This window comes from Rana temporaria, assembly GCF_905171775.1.
Source record: "Rana temporaria chromosome 2 unlocalized genomic scaffold, aRanTem1.1 chr2l, whole genome shotgun sequence".
Taxonomy (NCBI): Eukaryota; Metazoa; Chordata; class Amphibia; order Anura; family Ranidae; genus Rana; species Rana temporaria.
In genome coordinates this window covers 702501-725118 of record NW_024404416.1, presented here as the reverse complement: position 1 = coordinate 725118, position 22618 = coordinate 702501, and the positions used below count along the sequence as shown (strand labels likewise).

At 48.4% G+C, this 22618-nt stretch overlaps 1 protein-coding gene across 1 annotated transcript in view; it reads right to left on the bottom strand.

Annotated features, from left to right (window-relative positions):
- LOC120921657 (ABC transporter H family member 2-like) overlaps positions 1-22618 on the bottom strand; it is a 25017-nt gene continuing 2399 nt past the window's right edge. The window contains exons 2-5 of the mRNA XM_040334171.1: positions 16832-16907; positions 10236-10652; positions 6481-6759; positions 1-560 (exon numbers count right to left, since the gene is read on the bottom strand). Of these exons, the coding sequence (XP_040190105.1) occupies positions 1-560; positions 6481-6759; positions 10236-10652; positions 16832-16883 (1308 nt within the window). The 5' untranslated portion in view covers positions 16884-16907. The remainder of the gene's footprint in view (positions 561-6480; positions 6760-10235; positions 10653-16831; positions 16908-22618) is intronic.

Here is a 22618-nt window from a genome sequence, read left to right as displayed (position 1 = left end):
CTATTCACTGGTTGTGTTGGTATTAGTATTGGTAGTATTGGTGGTATTGGTGTTGTTGGTGTCGATGTTGTTGGTGGGGTTGGTGGGGTTGGTGTTGATGTTGTTGGTGTCGATGTTGTTGGCAGGGTTGGTGGAGATGGTGTTGATGTTGGTGGTGGGGTTGGTGTCGATGGTGTCGATGTTGGTGGTGGAGTTGGTGGGGTTGGTGGAGATGGTGTCGATGTTGTTGGCGGGGTTGGTGGAGATGGTGTTGATGTTGGTGGTGGTGGGGTTGGTGGAGATGGTGTCGATGTTGTTGGTGTCGATGGTGTCGATGTTGGTGGTGGAGTTGGTGGAGATGGTGTCGATGTTGGTGGTGGTGGTGGTGGGGTTGGTGGAGATGGTGTCGATGTTGTTGGTGTCGATGTTGTCGATGGTGTCGATGTTGGTGGTGGTGTTGGTGGGGTTGGTGGAGATGGCGTTGATGTTGTCGTCGATGTTCTCAATTTCCGCAATCGTCTTTTCTTCAAATTGGAAGTTCATCTGAGGCTTCAGAATTCCCCATATTCCCTCAGCGCCCCCTTCTCTGGGAAAAAAGACAAGATATAGTGAGGGGAACACGGCACAGTCTGCTCACTTCATTGACATACTGTACATTTTTATTACTGCAAGATGTGCAATTTTATCATTCAAACCTGACCAGATCCCAGGAAGAACACAAGGGGCGTATTTGATTTTGTCGGCAAATACCTGCTGTCAAAATGACAGCCAGGAGCTGCTGTTTAAATAACATAGCTGAAAAAGCTCCTACTGTCAAAAAAATGGACACATTGGGCCGGATTCAGATAGGAGATACGACGGCGTATCTCCTGATACGCCTTCGTATCTCTGAGTGCGGTCCGTCGTATCTATGCGACTAATTCAGAGAATCAGTTACGCATAGATTTCCCTAAGATCCGACCGGCGTAAGTGTCTTACACCGTCGTATCTTACACCGTCGTATCTTAGGCTGCATATTTACGCTGGCCGCTAGGTGGCTCTTCCGTATAGTTACGCAATGAATATGCTAATTAGGTATTTACGCCGATTCAGAAACGTACGTCCGGCCAGCGCATCTTTTTACGTCGTTTACGTTAGACTTTTTCCGGCGTAAAGTTACCCCTGCTATATGAGGGGTATCCTATGTTAAGTATGGACGTCGTTCCCGCGTCGAGTTTTGAAAATTTGACGTTGTTTGCGTAAGTCGTCCGTGAATGGGGCTGGACGTCATTTACGTTCACGTCAAAACCAATACGTCCTTGCGGCGTACTTTGGAGCAATGCACACTGGGAAATTCCACGGACGGCGCATGCGCCGTTCGTGAAAAACGTCAAATACGTGGGGTCAGAGTTCATTTACATAAAACACTCCCACATCATCCCCATTTGAATTAGGCGGGCTTACGCCGCCACACATACGTTACGCCGCCATAACTAAGGGCGCCCTAAATTATGGTGGCGTAACGTATACGCCCGCAGATAGATAGACTAATCTATCTGAATCCGGCCCACTGGCCCGGATAAACATACAGCGGCGCATATTTATCTTCTTTACACTACGCCGACACAACGCAGAGAGGCAAGCACTGGATTCACAAAGCACTTGCCACCAAATCTGCGCTGGGCTTCTTAGGCGTAAGCCGGCGTAGGTGGAAGTGGGCGTGAGCCATGCTAATGAGGCGTAACCACATGCAAATGATGGGCCGAGTGCCATACAAGTACTTAAAACGAACAGCGCATGCGCCGTCCCGTGGATGTATCCCAGTGCGCATGCTCAAAATCACGTCGGAACTACTCCCTAAGATACGAAGGGTCACTGCCTACGAGGTGAACGTAACCTACGCCCAGCCCTATTCACGTACAACGTAAACGACGTAAAATACAACTGCTGTGTTCCCTGGTCCATACCTTTGCATGAGTTGCGCCTCCTATATGGGGCTTAATTTTACGCCGCACGTACGACTTACGCAAACCGCGTATGTTATGCGCCGGGCACAAGTACGTTCGTGAATCGGCGTATCTCCCTCATTTGCATATGCGCATAGAAAATCCATGGGAGCAGCAAATGCGCCCAGCGTAAATATGCGCCTACGATACGCCGGCGTAGGCAAGTTACGTCGTTCGGATGAAGCCTATTTTTAGGCGTTTCTCAGATTGTGGGCACGACGCACAAATACGACGATGCATATTTACACTTACGCAGCGTATCTCGAGATACGTCGGCGTAAGTGCTTTGTGAATCCGGGCCAATGTTTATAAACATTGGTCAGACAGGAGATAGAGAGATACAAAGTAACATTGTTCAAAAAAAGGACGTCAATTTTGTTTGGGAGCCATGTCGCACGGCCGCGCAATGGTCAGTTAAATCGACGCAGTGCTGAATCGCAAAAAGTGGCCCGGTCATTTGGCAGCCAAATCCTCCGGGGCTGAAGTGGTTAAAATAAAGACCAGCATTGAGACTTAAGGAACAGTCCCAGATGACATGATTTACAAAGTGCGAGATTTATTATCTTGTGATTTCGATGGCTTGTGATTGACCAGGTAGTTCTAACCAGACACATGGAGAACGGAAAAATTGTTTCATTTCATATAAATTGTTACTAATTTAGTTTTGTGGATTAGTTTCAAAATTTGTTTCGGTTTCAATTCTCTTATTCATTTTCTAACGAATTCCACATTTTCAGAATTCGAATTCAAATCTGTGGAAATTTTATCAACAGATCCAAATTCTGTGTGAAGAATAGCTGGTTGCTAAGGAGCAGCCGCCGCGTTCTTAACAACCGATGACTCATCAGCTGTCAGCGGGCTTCCCCACTGACAGCTGAATGTAAACAAAAGAATGCCGGCAATTAAAAAAAATAAAGAAAAAAAAACAGCGCAGCCTTCGCGTCTGGTATGGATTTTAACCACTTAACAACCCCTTCACGCCGATATACGTCGGCAGAATGGCACGGCTGGGCACATCAACGTATAGGTACATTGTCCTTTAGGCCCAGCCGTGGGGTCGCGGACCCGATCGCCGCTGGAGTCCCGCGATCGGTCCCCGGAGCTGAAGAACGGGGAGAGCTGCGTGTAAACACACCTTCCCCGTTCTTCACTGTGGTGGCGTCATCGATCGTGTGATCCCTTTTATAGGGGCACACTATCGATGATGTCACACCTACAGCCACACCCCCCTACAGTTAGAAACACATATGAGGTCACATATAACCCCTTCAGCACCCCCTAGTGGTTAACTCCCAAACTGCAACTGTCATTTTCACAGTAAACAATGCATTTTAAATGCATTTTTTGCTGTGAAAATGACAATGGTACCAAAAATGTGTCAAAATTGTCCGATGTGTCCGCCATAATGTCGCAGTCACGAAAAAAATCGCTGATCGCCGCCATTAGTAGTAAAAAAAATAAATTAATAAAAATGCAATAAAACTATCCCCTATTTTGTAAACGCTATAAATTTTGCGCAAACCAACCAATAAACGCTTATTGCGATTTTTTTTTATCAAAAATATGTAGAAAAATACGTATCGGCCTAAACTGAGGGAAACATTTTTTTATATATATTTTTGGGGGATATTTATTATAGCAAAAAGGAAAAAATATAGAATTTTTTTCAAAATTGTCGCTCTATTTTTGTTTATAGTGTAAAAAATAAATACCGCAGAGGTGATCAAATACCACCAAAAGAAAGCTCTATTTGTGGGGAAAAAAGGACGCCAATTTTGTTTCGGAGCCACATCGCACATTGGGATCCACATTAAGTGGTTAAGGGGAACTCCACGCCAATTTTTTTTTTTAAATGGCACGGTGTCCCCCCCCCAAAACCCATACCAGACCTTTATCTAGGCATGCAGCCCGGAAAGCTAGGAAAGGGAGGGAGGAGCGAGCGCTCCCCTTCTCCTGAACCATACCAGGCCTCATGCCCTCAACATGGGGGAGGGGGGGGGGTGCTGTAGGGGGGCTCTTCTCCCCCATAGGCACCTTGTTCCCATGTTGATGAGGACAAGGGCCTCTTACCCACAACCCTGGTCGGTGGATGTGGCACAACCCTGGTCGGTGGATGTGGGGGTCTGCAGGCAGGGGGCTTATCGGAATCTAGAAGCTCCCTTTACCAAGGGGGCCCCCCAGCTCCTGCCGCCCCCCCCCATGTAAATGAATAAATGTGAAAAATGTATAAAAACACAGCTTTTGACAATTCCTTTATTAAAAAAAAATATTAAAAACAAAAGCAATGTCCCCTAAATCCACCGCCAATCACGATGAACACCGCCGCTGCCACCAACCCGCAGAAAAGGGTCTGCACCCGACGAAGGCTCCCACCGCCTGACAGTTCCGCCGTCTGACAGTTATTAAATAACGAAGGGGCGTGGCCACCCAATGACAGGTAAATCCCCGCCCCGTGTGATGTCATCGACCCAGCCTAGGGTTGCCACCTCATCCCTTTAAAAAGGAACACATCTGAATTACACAGGTTCTGAGGCTAATTTAATGCAGATAAGGCACCAAGTCAGTTTAATTACCTCCTTAATCAGCCACAGAACCTGTGTAATTCAGATGTGTTCCTTTTTAAAGGGATGAGGTGGCAACCCTAACCCAGCCTGCTTCTCAACAATCAGCTATTCTTCACATAGAATTCGGATCAGTTGATACATTTTCGATCGATTCGAATCGTTTTGAAAATTTGGAATTCGTTAGAAAACGAAACAAAACTAAATCATTTTTAACTAAATTAGTTACTCTTTTTATTCGGAAATTTAGATACATCCGAATCTCCGAATCACCAAAAATTCTTCCGAATTCAGGTTGGGACCTAAATGAATTGTACACAGGTGACGAACTGACCATTCAGGCCCTCGGGCACCGAGGGCCCCATGCCACTAGGAGGCCCCATCAGGGTTGCAGCCTCCGTAAAACCAGGGACCGTATGTAAAAATAATTTTTTTTACATCTGTCCCTGAAATGTCCCTCACCGACATCCTTTTGGTCTACAAATCCCAAGATTATAGCTGCCCCGCCTCTCCAGTACCTTTTCAGTGTGTGTATGTATACTGTGTGTGTATACTGTGTATGCATACTGTATGTATGTGTGTGTATACTGTGTGGCCCCATAATCTAGTGCCTGGAGGCCCCATAATCTCCTATTGCCCGGGGGCCCCATAATCTCCTATTGCCCGGGGGCCCCATAATCTCCTATTGCCTCGGGGGCCCCATAATCTTCTATTTCCTGAGGGCCCCATAATCTCCTATTTCCCGGGGGCCCCATAATCTCCTATTCCCCGGGGAACCCATAATCTCTTATTGCCCGGGGGCCCCATAATCTCCTATTGTCTGGGGGCCCCATAATCTCCTATTGCCCGGGGGCCCCATAATCTTCTATTTCCCGGGGGCGCCATAATCTCCTATTGTCTGGGGGACCCATAATCTCCTATTGCCCGGGGGCCCCATAATCTCCTATTGCCCGGGGGCCCCATAATCTTCTATTGTCTGGGGGCCCCATAATCTCCTATTGACCGGGGGCCCCATAATCTCCTATTGCCCGGGGGCCCCATAATCTCCTATTGCCCCGGGGGCCCCATAATCTCCTATTGCCCGGGGGCCCCATAATCTCCTATTGCCCGGGGGCCCATAATCTCCTATTGCCCGGGGGCCCAATAATCTCCTATTGCCAGGGGGCCCATAATCTCCTATTGCCCGGGGGGCCCATAATCTCCTATTGCCAGGGGGCCCATAATCTCCTATTGCCCGGGGGGCCCCGTAATCTCCTATTGCCCTGGGGGCCCCATAATCTCCTATTGCCCAGGGGCCCCATAATCTCCTATTGCCCATGGGCCCCATAATCTCCTATTGTCTGGGGGTCCCATAATCTCCTATTGTCTGGGGGCCCCATAATCTCCTATTGCCCTGGGGGCTCCATAATCTTCTATTTCCCGAATGCCCCATAATCTCCTATTGTCTGGGGGCCCCATAATCTCCTATTGCCCAGGGGGCCCCATAATCTTCTATTTCCCGGGGGCCCCATAATCTCCTATTGCCTGGGGGCCCCATAATCTCCTATTGCCCAGGGGCCCCATAATCTCCTATTGCCCAGGGGCCCCATAATCTTCTATTTCCCGGGGGCCTCATAATCTCCTATTGTCTGGGGGCCCCATAATCTTCTATTGCCTGGGGGCCCTATAATCTCCTATTGCCCGGGGGCCCCATAATCTCCTATTGCCTGGGGGCCCCATAATCTCCAATTGCCCGGGTGCCCCATAATCTCCTATTGCCCGGGGTCCCATAATCTTTTATTGCCCGGGGGCATCATAATCTCCTATTGCCCGGGGGCCCCATAATCTCCTATTGCCCGGGGGCTTCGTAATCTCCTATTGCCCAGGGGCCCCATGAGTTGTCAGTCCGCCCCTGATTGTTCACACAGGTTGTAGATGTACTGTATGCCTCTGATGACTCTCCCTACGTCCCGTACTTAGCCTCCTGTATATGGTCCTCGGTCTCTTGGCTTTTTGGGTGTCTCTGATGAAGCAGCGGTAGATCTCGTGGCTCTTCACTCCACTAAGGGTGGTGGAGACTCGATGGCGGCCGTCCTTCATTTGCTCCAGGACCTCCACGGTGGAGTTCACCGATATGTCCTCCTCTCGGCGGTTCAACCAGCGCACCATGGGGACCTTATACCAGCCTTTGGACACGCAACGTACCACCGTGCCATTGTCCACCGTGTCGAACTTCACCGGGGGCTCCTCCTCCTCTGCATGGAGGGGAAAAAAAATGAGATGTCAAAGGTCAGGGTGGACAGTTGAGGTCACGTGGGGGTGAGCATACAGCACATAGACCTAGGAGAAGAGTCTTGGGAAAACTGGGTGGTTGGGGCTCTTTATGGTCATCACCAAGTCCAGATTGTCTCCATCACATGTTGAATTATTGGCAATTTACCAAAATTTGAAGACCTCTGAAGATCCCCTTCTCAATCTGTAAGTGTAATGGTCATGAAATGCTGGAGAATGGAGAGACATTAGAGTGTAAGCAGAGCTGGTACAAGGGGTGGGTGGGAGGGACGGGTGCCCTGGGCAGAAGGGGCGGGTGCCCTGGGCAGAAAGGGCGGGTGCGGTGGGCGGAGTGTGAGAGGGGGTGGGTCGTTAGCAGGCATAAAAGTATCATTATCCTATGCTAAATCACTATCACTAAATGGCGGCCCGCGGTCTGCGTCCGGCCCGAGCTTCTGCTCTTTCTGGACCACCGCGATCGCGCCATTTAATCGCCGCTTTTGTCCCCAGCCTCCTCCGCTATCATTAGCAGAGTAGAGCAGAGCGGACGGCGGGAGGCGGGACAATTCTGCACTGGGGGCGGGACCAGCACTGCGTGGAGAGCGGTAGCTGCCTGTCACGTTAATCGGGAAGTGATTGGCTGCTAGGAGGCGGTCCTAACAGCCAATCACCAGTTCGCTAATATGAAAAGTCAACCTGGGAGCTCCCATGCCCCGCCCAGTGCTGCTGAGCCTTCAGTATAGGATTGTCCCGCCTCCTGCTCTCCGCTCTGTGATAGGTAGGAGAGTGAAGGGAGGAAAATATATGGACCTGTGAAGGATGGGAAGCGGGGGAATGGGGGCAGTGCTGTGTGGAGGGGTCGTGTAAAGGGGCAATACTGTGTGTGGGGGATATGTAAAGGGGGCAATACTGTGTGTGGGGTGATATGTGAAGGGGGCAATACTGTGTGGGGCGATATGTGAAGGGGCAATACTGTGTGGGGCAATACTGTGTGGGGTGATATGTGAAGGGGCAATACTGTGTGGGGTGATATGTGAAGGGGGCAATACTGTAAGTGGGGGCGATATGTGAAGGGGGCAATACTGTGTGGGGCAATATGTGAAGGGGGCAATACTGTGTGGGGCGATATGTGAAGGGGGCAATACTGTGTGGGGCCATATGTGAAGGGGGCAATTCTGTGTTGGGTGATATGTGAAGGGGCAATACTGTGTGGGGCGATATGTGAGGGGGCAATACTGTGTGGGGCAATATGTGAAGGGGCAACACTGTGTGGGGTGATATGTGAAGGGGGCAACACTGTGTGGGGCGATATGTGAGGGGGTAATACTGTGTGGGGCAATATGTGAAGGGGGCAATACTGTGTGGGGTGATATGTAAAGGAAACAACACTGTGTGGGGCAATATGTGAAGGGGCAACACTGTGTGGGGTGATATGTGAAGGGGGCAATACTGTGTGGGGCGATATGTGAAGGGGACAATACTGTGTGGGGCGATATGTGAAGGGGGCAATACTGTGTGGGGCAATATGTGAAGGGGGCAATACTGTGTGAGGCGATATGTGAAGGGGACAATACTGTGTGGGGCGATATGTGAAGGGGGCAATACTGTGTGGGGCGATATGTGAAGGGGGCAATACTGTGTGGGGCGATATGTGAAGGGGGCAATACTGTGTGGGGCGATATGTGAAGGGGGCAATACTGTGTGGGGCGATATGTGAAGGGGGCAATACTGTGTGGGGCGATATGTGAAGGGGGCAATACTGTGTGGGGCGATATGTGAAGAGGGACAATACTGTGTGGGGCGATATGTGAAGGGGCAATACTGTGTGGGGCGATATGTAAAGGGGCAATACTGTGTGGGGCAATATGTAAAGGGGGCAATACTGTGTGGAGCGATATGTGAAGGGGAGCAATACTATGTGGGGTGATATGTGAAGGGGGCAATACTGTGTGGGGCGATATGTGAAGGGGGCAATACTGTGTGGGGATATACAGTATGTGAAGGGGGCAATATTGTGTGGGGTGATATGTGAAGGGGCAATACTGTGTGGGGCAATACTGTGTGGGGTGATATGTGAAGGGGCAATACTGTGTGGGGTGATCTGTGAAGGGGGCAATACTGTAAGTGGGGGCGATATGTGAAGGGGGCAATACTGTGTGGGGCGATATGTGAAGGGGGCAATACTGTGTGGGGCGATATGTGAAGGGGGCAATACTGTGTGGGGCCATATGTCAAGGGGGCAATTCTGTGTTGGGTCATATGTGAAGGGGCAATACTGTGTGGGGCGATATGTGAGGGGGCAATACTGTGTGGGGCAATATGTGAAGGGCCAACACTGTGTGGGGTGATATGTGAAGGGGGCAACACTGTGTGGGGCGATATGTGAGGGTGTAATACTGTGTGGGGCAATATGTGAAGGGGGCAATACTGTGTGGGGTGATATGTAAAGGAAACAACACTGTGTGGGGCAATATGTGAAGGGGCAACACTGTGTGGGGTGATATGTGAAGGGGGCAATACTGTGTGGGGCGATATGTGAAGGGGACAATACTGTGTGGGGCGATATGTGAAGGGGGCAATACTGTGTGGGGCGATATGTGAAGGGGGCAATACTGTGTGGGGCGATATGTGAAGAGGGACAATACTGTGTGAGGCGATATGTAAAGGGACAATACTGTGTGGGGCGATATGTGAGGGGGCAATACTGTATGGGGCGATATGTAAAGGAGCAATACTGTGTGGGGTGATATGTGAAGGGGGGCAATACTGTGTGGGGTGATATGTGAAGGGGCAATACTGTGTGGGGCGATATGTGAAGGGGGCAATACTGTGTGGGGCAATATGTGAAGGGGGCAATACTGTGTGGGGCGATATGTGAAGGGGGCAATACTGTGTGGGGTGATATGTGAAGGGGCAATACTGTGTGGGGCGATATATAAAGGGGCAATACTGTGAGTGGGGGCGATATGTGAATGGGGCAATACTGTGTGGGGTGATATGTGAAGGGGCAATACTGTGTGGGGCGATATATAAAGGGGCAATACTGTGAGTGGGGGTGATATGTGAAGGGGGGCAATACTGTGTGGGGTGATATGTGAAGGGGGCAATACTGTGTGGGGTGATATGTGAAGGGACAATACTGTGTGGGGTGATATGTAAAGGGGCAATACTGTGTGGGGTGATATGTGAAGGGACAATACTGTGTGGGGTGATATGTAAAGGGGCAATACTGTGTGGGGTGATATGTGAAGGGACAATACTGTGTGGGGCGATATGTGAAGGGGGCAATTCTGTGGGGGTCTGCAGGCAAGGGGCAGGGGGGGCGCAGTTTGCCATCTTCGCCCTGGGCACCCAATGGCCTTGTCCCAGCACTGAGTGTAAGCTCCTCTGGTACAGGGACGGATGTGATTGGCTCAGTGTTCTGTGTACAGCACTGCGGTATATGTCAGAGCTATTTTACCTTCTACGAGGAGTTTCAGCTTGGTCTCTCCTTTGCCATGTGGGCTGATGGCCTTACACGTGTAGAGCCCCTCGTCCTGGAAGTCCACGTGGTGCATGTGCAGCGTGACGTCACCTTCGGGGATCTCGTTGACGTCCACCCGCACGCGCTCGTAGTAGACTTGGCTCTGCTCGGAGAAGTCCTCTTTGTCTTTATGGAAGCTGTAGACCAGCTGAGGTTCTTTGTAGTCGTAGGTCTGCTGAATGTAGGCCTGGATGTCTTCCACCTCCATCTCCTCCACGATGTCCTCCCGGTGCCAGCTGGTGCCCAGGTCGTAGGTGTTCTCGATGAAGGAGAACTGGCAGGGCAGGGTGGCATTGCCGTATCGGGGCACACGGACCTCTTCATACTGGGGTTTGGGGATCACATAGTCACATTCTGGGGGGGGGGGAATAAGAACATTCAATAAGTGAAGTCCTCACAGTCTATGGAAGAGAAGAATCCCTCAGACAGACCATGGATGCCCAAAAGACAAGATAACATCTTAACCATTTCACCTCTGGAAGGTTTTACCCCCTTCATGAGTGGCCAGGGCTTCTTTTTTTTTCTTTTTAGCGTTGCGCTACTTTAACTGGTAATTGCTCCGTCATGCAACACTGTATCCAAATAACATTTCTTATCATTTTTTCCCCCACACAAATAGAGCTTTTTGTTGGTGGTATTTGATCACTATTGGGGGTTTTTATTTATTTTTCTTATATAAACCTAATAAGAGTGAAAGTTTTGAACAAAAAAAATAAATATATATTTTCTACTTTCTATAATAAATAATAATAATAATATTATAATTATACTATAATAATACATATAAATAATAAATAATAATATTAATAAAAAGCAATATTTTCTTCTTTCTATAATAAATAATAATATTATTATAATAATACTATGATAATAAATCTAAATAATAATAATAATAATAATAATAATAATAATAATAAATAATAATAATAAAAAACAACAATATTTTCTACAATAAATAATAATAATATTATTATTATAATACTATAATAATAAATATATAAATAATAATAAAAAATAACAATGTTTTCTAATTTCTATAATAAATAATAATATTATTATTATTATAATAATAATAAATATAAATATTAAATAATAATAATAATAATAATAATAATAATAATAAAACAACAAAAAAATATTTTCTACTTTCTATAATAAATAATAATAATATTAGTATAGTAATATGATAATATAATAATAAATATAAATAATAAATAATAGTAATAAAAAACATCAATGTTTTTTACTTCCTATAATAAATAATAATAATAATAATAATAATAATAATAATAATAATAATAATTCTATAATAATAATAATAATAAATATAAATAATAAATAATAATAATACAATATAAATAATAATAATAATAATAATAATAATAATAATAATAATATAATAATAAATATAAATAATAAAACAAATAATAATAATAATAATAATTAAAAAAAAACATTTTCTACTTTCTATAAATAATAATAATAATGATAATAATAATAATAATAATAATAATAATAATAATAATATTATAATAATAAATATAAATAATAATAATAATAATAATAATAATAATAATAATAATAATAAATAATAATAAAAAAATATTTTCTACGTTCTATAATAAATAATAATAATAATATTATTATTATAATACTATAATAATAAATATATAAATAATAAATAATAGTAATAAATTATAATAACAATAATAATAATAAAAAATAACAATGTTTTCTAATTTCTATAATAAATAATAATATTATTATTATAATAATACTATAATAATAATAAATATTAAATAATAATAATAAATAATAATAATAAAACAAAAAAAATATTTTCTACTTTCTATAATAAATAATAATAATATTAGTATAATAATATGTTAATATAATAATAAATATAAATAATAATAATAAAAAACTTAGTTCAGCCTGTGTAAATCTTCTTGACATTCGTGCAACAAATGTTTTCTAAAAAGTCCCCTAATAAAACCGATTTAAAAACAAAATACAAAAAACTTTATCCTGCCCCTGCAGTCTTGTACATGCACATGCAAACACGTGTGCTGGGTGTATGAACATAAAAATCAGTGGCTGGCCACCCCCCCCTAATCTATGAGCCCGGCCCCTAATCTACATGCAGGGCACCGGACGCATGGATTCCAATGGGTTTTTATTTCTTTCGAAGCATGTGATTAATACCGGAGACTCTAATTGGCTTTCAAAAGGGTGGGCTCGGGGCGCAGAGCCCACCCACTTGTGTGACAATAGAAAATTAATATTCGCTATTGTCTTCCTAATTCTCCTCCAGGGCCAACCAGGAAGCGAGTCCTGAGACCCGATTGGCCGAGAGGAGTAGTGACCGTATTGGTCGCCGAGGAGGAAGCCGATGAGAAGGAGGAGACGCAGGAAGGATCGGAAGGTGCCCACGACCTGGATGGGGTAAGTGCGGGGCTGATGGGCGCATGGACGAGCAAGAGATGGGCGGGGTAGGGGGGATTTGGGGTGGTGGTTGGTTTTTTGCTGCCCCCCCTCCCCAAAATGGAGCTCCAGCCGCCACTGATAAAAATGATGATAGTGCCGCACACATTAGATAGCACCATGGAGGCCAGAGGGAAGGCGATAATTCTAGGGGTCAAACTACAATCTATGTGAAATTGTGCTAATGGGTAAATTAAGAAGCTAATAGTACACCATCAGATACCAATGGTAACAGAATATACCCCCCTATTGCCAAAAGTTTTGGGACGCCTGCCTTTACACGCACATGAACTTTAACCACTTGAGACCCGTGCTATAGACAAAAGATGTCCACAGCGCAGTTCTCAGGTGCCAACTGGACGTCTTTGGACGTCATTTGAAATGCATTACCCGCGCGCGACCACTGGGGGGCACCCGGCGGGTAACCACTGTGCCGCCGCATCGCTGGGGACCCGATGCGTGTACCTGGCGGCCGCGATGTCCGCCGGGTACACGCGATCGTCTGGAACACAGCAGGGACGTGGAGCTCTGTGTGTAATGATGGGGTGTAAACACAGAGCTCCACGTGCTGTCAGGGAGAGAGGAGACCGATCTGTGTCCCTTGTACATAGGGACACAGCATCGGTCACCCCCCTCCCCCCACACAGTTAGAACACACCCAGGTAATACATTTAACCCCTTCCTCACCCCCTAGTGTTAACCCCTTCCCTGCCAGTCACATTTATACAGTAATTAGTGCATTTTTATAGCACTGATCGCTGTATAAATGTGAATGGTCCAAAATTTGTGTCAAAAGTGTCCGATACGTCCGTCGCAATATCGCAGTCCCAATAAAAATCGCAGATCGCCGCCATTACTAGTAAAAAAAAAAAATAATGAAAAAAAATCATAATTCTGTTCCCCATTTTGTAGGCGCTATAACTTTTGCGCAAACCAGTCGCTTATTACGATTTTTTTTTTTTTTTACAAAAATACGTCGAAAAATACGTATCGGCCTTAACTGAGAAAAAAAATAGTTTTTTAAAAAAAAATTGGGATATTTATTATAGCAACAAGTAAAAAAAAAAATTTTTTTTTTTTAAATTGTCGCTCTTTTTTTGTTTATAGCGCAAAAAATAAAAACCGCAGAGGTGATCAAATACCACCAAAATAAAGCTCTATTTGTGGGGAAAAAAGGACGTCGATTTTGTTTGGGAGCCACGTCGCACGACCGCGCAAATGTCAGTTAAAGCGACGCAGTGCCGGAAGCTGAAATTTCGCCTGGGCACGAAGGGGGTTTATGTGCCCAGTAAGCAAGTGGTTAATGGCGCCCCAGTCTTAGTCCGGAGGGTTCAATATTGAGTTGGCTCCGCCCTTTGCGGCTATAACAGCTTCAACTCTTCTGGGAAGGCCGTCAACAAGGTTTATGCATTGCAGGAATCTATCTATGGTCGCTGCTGACACCCCCTATTCAGGTGTCCGGCCCCTTTTCGGGCACCTGAATTACATCGGTGGGGGTGTTTTTTTTTTGGAAGCACCTGAGTAGAGCCAGAGGCTCTATTAGGAGACCAAAAATGTGAGGAGCGGGCGCAACGCTGTGCGTTCGCTTCTCACTCTCAGCTGTATGTTAGCAAAGCGAAGGAATTCGCTTTGCTGACATTGAACCGCCTCTCAGCCAATCAGGTGTGCCGGGTCTGTGTTACCTGTCACCTGATTGGTTGATATGACAGGCGCTGTGATTGAACGCCTATCAGGCGTCCAATCATAGCAGAGGAGGAGCGGGCATGAGAAGACATTGGGGTCGGGAAAGAGACAAGGTAAGTGCCCGGCAGACGGCGGGCGGTCGGGGGGCACAGTGGCAGCACTTGGGGCACAGTGGCTGCGTTTGATGGGCACAGTGGCTGCGTTTGGTACAGTGGATGTGTTTGATGGGCACAGTGGCTGCGTTTGATGGGCACAGTGGCTGCGTTTGATGGGCACAGTGGCTGCGTTTGGTACAGTGGATGTGTTTGATGGGCACAGTGGCTGCTTTTGATAGGCACAGCGGCTGCGTTTGATGGCACAGTCCCTACGTTTGGTACAGTGGCTGCGTTTGATGGGCACAGTGGCAGCGTTTGACGGGCACAGTGGCTGCGTTTGATGGGCACAGTGGCTGCGTTTGATGGGCACAGTCCCTGCGTTTGGTACGGTGGCTGCGTTTGATGGCACAGCGGCTGCATTTGGTACAGTGGCTGCGTTTGATGGGCACAGTCCCTGCATTTGGTACAGTGGCTGCGTTTGATGGGCACAGTCCCTGCGTTTGGTACAGTGGCTGCGTTTGATGGGCACAGTGTCTGCTTTTGATGGGCACAGTCCCTGCGTTTGGTACAGTGGCTGCGTTTGATGGGCACAGTAGCAGCATTTGATGGGCACAGTGGCAACATTTGGGGCACAGTGGCTGCATTTGATGGGCACAGTGGCTGGGTTTGGTACAGTGGCTGCGTTTGATGGGCACAGTGGCTGCGTTTGATGGGCACAGTCCCTGCGTTTGGTACAGTGGCAGCATTTGATGGGCACAGTCCCTACGTTTGGTACAGTGGCTGCGTTTGATGGGCACAGTGGCAGCGTTTGACGGGCACAGTGGCTGCGTTTGATGGGCACAGGGTCTGGGTTTAGTACAGTGGCTGCGTTTGATGGGCACAGTAGAAGCATTTGATGGGCACAGTGGCAACATTTGGGGCACAGTGGCTGCATTTGATGGGCACAGTGGCTGGGTTTGGTACAGTGGCTGCGTTTGATGGGCACAGTGGCTGCGTTTGATGGGCACAGTCCCTGCGTTTGGTACAGTGGCTGCATTTGATGGGCACAGTCCCTACGTTTGGTACAGTGGCTGCGTTTGATGGGCACAGTGGCAGCGTTTGATGGGCACAGTGGCTGCATTTGGGCACAGTGGATGCGTTTGATGGGTACAGCGGCTGCGTTTGATAGGCCACAGTGGCTGAATTTGGGCACAGTGGCTGCTTTTGATGGGCACAGTGGCAACATTTGAGGCACAGTGGCTGCATTTGATGGGCACAGTGGCTGCATTTGATGGGCACAGTGGCTGGGTTTGGTACAGTGGCTGCGTTTGATGGGCACAGTGGCAACATTTGGGGCACAGTGGCTGCATTTGATGGGCACAGCGGCTGCATTCGATGGGCACAGTAGCAGCATTTGATGGGCACAGTGGCAACATTTGGAGCACAGTGGCTGCATTTGATGGGCACAGTGGCTGGGTTTGGTACAGTGGCTGCGTTTGATGGGCACAGTGGCTGCGTTTGATGGGCACAGTCCCTGCTTTTGATGGGCACAGTCCCTGCGTTTAGTACAGTGGCTGTGTTTGATGGGCACAGTGGCTGCGTTTGATGGGCACAGTGGCTGCGTTTGATGGGCACAGTGGATGCGTTTGATGGCACAGTGGTTGCATTTGGTACAGTGGTTGCGTTTGATGGGCACAGTGGCAACATTTGGGGCACAGTGGCTGCGTTTGATGGCCACAGTCCCTGCTTTTGATGGGCACAGTCCCTGCGTTTAGTACAGTGGCTGTGTTTGATGGGCACAGTGGCTGTGTTTGATGGGCACAGTGGCTGTGTTTGATGGGCACAGTGGCTGCGTTTGATGGGCACAGTGGCTGGGTTTGGTACAGTGGCAGCGTTTGATGGGCACAGTGGCTGGGTTTGGTACAGTGGCAGCGTTTGATGGGCACAGTGGCTGGGTTTGGTACAGTGGCAGCGTTTGATGGGCACAGTGGCTGGGTTTGGTACAGTGGCAGCGTTTGATGGGCACAGTGGCTGGGTTTGGTACAAAATTGGGAGCACCAGCCACCACTGGGTCTCTCTCAGTCTTCATGGAGTACTGCTTGAACCTTATGGATGGATCCCTGAAATCGTATCTTAATAATTCATTGTAAAGTATCACAGACACAGTACTGTATGATTTACATGTTTGAACATTCCCGTGACCTGTGTAAATATTTCATATTTTGTACTTTGTATCCCACAGCAGGACAGCAGTCCCTCCCCCCACACACACACAGGTAGACACAGACTCACCTGCCAGGTAGAGGAGGAGGCTGATTGCCAGAGCGGTGTATAGCAGCGCCATCTACAGCTCACAGTTGGAATTGCCCTGTAAATATAGGACAGCTATAATACTTTATTTATATAGTATAGGCATTTATATTGTACCAAAACTTTTACACAGTGCTTTACATATTGGCCATTCCCATGATTCCCTGTCCTCAAGGAACGTACAATCCAAGGGCCTCCCTCACATACTAGGGCCAATTTAGATAGGACCCAATTAACCTACCAGCGTGTCTTTGGAGGATGGGGAGAAACATGCAAACTCCATGCAGATAGTATTCTGGCCGGCACTCAAAGCAAGGACTCCAGAACTGCAAGGCAGAAGTGCTAACCACTCTGTCTCTGTACTGCCGAATATGTATATATATATATATATAATACAGTTATACATACAGGGCCAGATTCTTGTAGATCGGCGTATCTTTGCGGCGTTGTAACGTATCCTATTTACGTTACGCCTCCGCAACTTAGACGGGCAAGTGCTGTATTCTCAAAGCACTTGCTCCGTAAGTTGCGGCGGCGTAGCGTAAATAGGCCGGCGTTAACGCGCCTAATTCAAATTTGGAACAGGGGGGGCGTGTTTTATGTTAATAACTTGTGACCCGACGTGATTGACGTTTTTCACGAACAGCGCATGCGCCGTCCGTGGAATATCCCAGTGTGCATTGCTCCATAGTACGCCGCAAGGACGTATTGGTTTCGACGTGAACGTAAATGACGTCCAGCCCCATTCATGGACGACTTACGCAAACGACGAAAAATATTCAAAATTCGAACGATGACGTTCATACTTAACATTGGTACGCCGCATGTACGCCTCATATAGCAGGGGTAACTTTACGCCGGGAAAAGCCTAACGTAAACGGCGTATCTGTACTGCGTCGGCCGGGTGTACGTTCGTGAATTTGCGTATCTAGCTGATTTACATATTCGACACGTAAATCAGCGTACACTCCCCTAGCGGCCAGCGTAAATATGCAGTTAAGATCCGACGGCGTAACAGACTTAGGCCGGTCGGATGTAATAGAAATCTATGCGTAACTGATTCTAAGAATCAGGCGCATAGATACGACCGCCCAGACTCAGAGATACGATGTACCCCCTTTCTCATTTGCCCCAACAATGTACCCCCTTTCTCATCTGCCCCAACAATGTACCCCCTTTCTCATCTACCCAACAATGTACCCCCTGCTCATCTGACCCAACAATGTACCCCCTTTCTCATCTACCCAACAATGTACCCCCTGCTCATCTGACCCAACAATGTACCCCCTTTCTCATCTGACCCAACAATGTACCCCCTGCTCATCTGACCCAACAATGTACCCCCTTTCTCATCTGACCCAACAATGTACCCCCTGCTCATCTGACCCAACAATGTACCCCCTTTCTCATCTGACCCAACAATGTACCCCCTTTCTCATCTGACCCAACAATGTACCCCCTTTCTCATCTGACCCAACAATGTGCCCCCTTTCTCATCTGACCCACCATTGTATCTCCCTGTAGATCTGCTCCACAGCAGTACCCCCATGCTCTTCTGTCTCACCGCTGAACCACCTTCTCACCTGTCCTAACATTGAACTCATCTGCTCCACCACTGTAACCCCTGCTCTTCTGCCCCACCACTGTAACCCCTGCTCTTCTGCCCCACCACTGTAACCCCTGCTCTTCTGCACCACCTCTGTAACCCCTGCTCTTCTGCCCCACCACTGTAACCCCTGCTCTTCTGCTCCACCACTGTAACCCCTGCTTTTCTGCCCCACCACTGTAACCCCTGCTCTTCTGCCCCACCACTGTAACCCCTGCTCTTCTGCCCCACCACTGTGAGGCCTCGTACACACGACAGAGTTTCTCGGCAGAATTCACCGAGAAACTCGGTCAAAACCCGGATTCTGCCGAGAAACTCTGTCGTCTGTACAGTTTTGGCTCGATGGAGCCGCCGAGGAACTCGACGAGAAAATAGAGAACATGTTCTCTATTTTCTCGTTGTCCTCGTTGTTCTATAGGAGAAGGCGGCCCGCCGAGCTCCTCGGCGGCTTCATCCCAAAACTCGACGAGGAACTCGACGTGCCAAGCACGTCGAGTTCCTCTGTCGTGTGTACGGGGCCTCACCCCTGCTCTTCTGCCCCACCACTGTAACCCCTGCTCTTCTGCCCCACCACTGTATCCCCTACTCATCTGTCCCACCAATGTACCTCTTTTCTCCTCTTCCCCACCACTGTACCTCCCGACACATATGCCCCACCTCTGTACCCCCTGCTCTTCTGCCCCACCTCTGTACCCCCCTGCTCTTCTGCCCCACCACTGTTCCCCCTGCTCTTCTGCCCCACCACTGTAACCCCCTACTCATCTGTCCCACCAATGTACTTATTTTCTCCTCTTCCCAGCCACTGTACCTCCCGGCACATCTGCCCCACCTCTGTACCCCCTGCTCTTCTGCCTCACCTCTGAACTCCCCCTGCTCTTCTGCCCCACCTCTGTACCCCCTGCTCTTCTGCCCCACCTCTGTACCCCCTGCTCTTCTGCCCCACCACTGTACTCCCCCTGCTCTTCTGCCCCACCTCTGTACTCCCCCTGCTCTTCTGCCCCACCTCTGTACTCCCCCTGCTCTTCTGCCCCACCTCTGTACTCCCCCTGCTCTTCTGCCCCACCTCTGTACTCCCCCTGCTCTTCTGCCCCACCACTGTACTCCCCCTGCTCTTCTGCCCCACCTCTGTACTCCCCCTGCTCTTCTGCCCCACCTCTGTACCCCCCTGCTCTTCTGCCCCACCCCCCTGCTCATCTGCCCCACCTCTGTACCCCCTGCTTTTCTGCCCCACCTTTGTACTCCCCCTGCTCTTCTGCCCCACCTCTGTACTCCCCCTGCTCTTCTGCCCCACCTCTGTACTCCCCTGCTCTTCTTCCCCACCACTGTAACCCTCTGCTCATTTGTCCCACTAATGTCCCTTTCACATCTGCCCCAACACCGAACCCCCCCTGCTTATCCTTTCCACCACTGTAACCCCCTTCTCATCGGGCACAACACTGTAACCCCCTGTGCATCTGCCCTATCACTGTACTGTACTGTGCTCTTCTGTCTCACTGCTGAACCCCCTTCTCATCTTTTCCACCACTGTACCTCCTGCACGACCACTACACCCCCCTGAACATCCGCCCCACCGCTGTACCCCATTCTTCTGCCCCACCGCTGTACCCCATTCTTCTGCCCCACCGCTGTACCCCATTCTTCTGCCCCACCGCTGTACCTCCTGCACATATGTCTCACCTCTGTCCCCTGCTCTGCTGCTCCATCTCTGTACCCCCTGCTCCTCTGCTCCATCTCTGTACCCCCTTCTTTTCTGCTCCATCTCTGTACCCCCTGCTCTTCTGCTCCATCTCTGTACCCCCTGCTCTTCTGCCCCACCACTGTAACCCTCTGCTCATCTGTCCCACCAATGTACCTCCTTTCTTTTCTGCCCTGCCACTGTACCCCCTGCACAACTGCCCCACCTCTGTAACCCCCTAGGGGAAAAGGGAATAGCCGTTCCAGGTGGGAACCCAGATGAACATCCACCGCTGCAGACAACTCAGGTGCAGGCAATGCACTTAGCAAAGCAGGAACAAGGATTGTCTCTGGACAGCCGCACTCTGAACAAATTGTAGCCTTTCATTAAAAGAAGGACAGCGCTACAAGTCACAGCAAAATAAAATAAAACCCGACTGCTGACGCGTTTCGCACTGAAACTAGTGCTTAGTCATATGACTAAGCACTAGTTTCAGTGCGAAACGCATCAGCAGTCGGGTTTTATTTTATTTTGCTGTGACTTGTAGCGCTGTCCTTCTTTCTGAGTCATCTTCCTCCAGATGGTAGGTGGGGCTAGCAGGACTGTGATTGGCATTGGCAGTGGCCAATCACAGTCCTCCTCCTTCTGGAAAAAGGGGCCGCCCTCCCCCCAGCTGAACTGCACCCAATCTCTTCCCCATCACAGGAGCTGACGATCGCAGCTACAGCAAAGCTAGATTACCAATCAATGTTTTCTATTGTTTACAATGTGTGGGGGGTGCAGTGCAGATGCGGTGTGGGGAATTCAGAAATTGGAATGCATTGGTGTCTTACTGACACTTCCCTGATGGGGAGGGAGTCGAGTGCCGGCAAAAGAGGCTTTAGCGTGCCGCTTGCGGTGCCAGGGGTTACCTACCCCTGTATTAGATAGGCTGACATAGAGAGCTATAAAGTAACATTGGGGTAGATTCAAGAAGCAATTGCGCCTGTGTAACCATAGGTTACACAGCGCAATTGCTTACTTGCCCCGACGTAACGAGTGCTCCTGATTCAGGAACCTCGTTACGCAGACTGCAGCCTAAGATCTGCGCGGCATAAGGCTCTAATGCCCGCATATCTTAGGCTGCATTCTTGCGATGGCCGCTAGGTGGCGTTCCCGTTGTGCTCAGCGTATAGTATGCAAATTGCATACTAACACCGATTCACAACGTTGCGCGAGCCCTGCGTACGCAATTTACGTCGTTTACGTACGGCGGTTTTCGCGCAAGGCTGCCCATGCTATTAGCAGGGGCAGCCAATGTTACGTATACCCGTCGTTCCCGCGTCGCGAAATTTCAAATTTACGTAGTTTGCGTAAGTGAATCGTGAATGGCGCTGGACGCCATTCACGTTCACTTTGAAGCAAATGACGTCCTTGCGACGGCATTTGCCGCAATGCACGTCGGGAAAGTTTCCTGACGGAGCATGCGCTCTACGATCGGCGCGGGAACGCGCCTAATTTAAATGATTCCCGCCCCCTATGGGATCATTTAAATTGCGCGCTCTTGCACCGGCATTTTGCCGGCGCGCCCGCGCAATTTACGGAGCTTCTGCTCCGTGAATCAAGGGCAGCGCTGCAAATTTGCGGGGGCGCAGGGCAAAAACGTTGCCCTGCGCCTCCGTAAATAATGCGCAATTCTACCTGAATCCGGCCCATTGTTTATAAACATTGATCAGACAGGAGATAGAGAGATACAAAGTAACATTGTTTATAAACATTGATCAGACAGGAGATAGAGAGATACAAAGTAACATTGTTTATAAACATTGATCAGACGGGAGATAGAGAGATACAAAGTAACATTGTTTATAAACATTGATCAGACGGGAGATAGAGCGATACAAAGTAACATTGTTTATAAACATTGATCAGACGGGAGATGGAGAGATACAAAGTAACATTGGCCCAGATTCAGGTAGAATGGAGCAATATTTGCGTGGGCAAAGAGCAAATATTTTTCTCTGCGCCCACGCAAATATTGCGTTTTGCCCGCGATTCACGGAGCAGTTGCTCCGTAAATTGCGCGGGCGATATGCTAAACAGCCGGGCGTAAGGCTGCCTAATGTAAATGATCCCGCCGGGGGCGGGAATCATTTAAATTAGGCGCGCTCCCGCGCCGAGCGAACAGCGCATGCTCCGTCGGGAAACTTTCCCGACGTGCATTGCGGCAAATGACGTCGCCAGGACGTCATTTGCTTCTAAGTGAACGTGAATGGCGTCCAGCGCCATTCACGGTTCACTTACGTAAACGACGTGAAATTTAAATTTCACGAGCGGGAAGCGCAGCTATACTTTAGCATTGGTTGCCCCTGCTATTAGCAGGAGCAGCCTTATGCTAAAGTCGCCGTACGGAAACTCCGTACCTTGCGTGCGCAGGGCCCGCGCAACTTTTGTGAATCGGTGGTAGTATGCAATTTGCATACTATACGCCGATCACAATGGCCGCGCC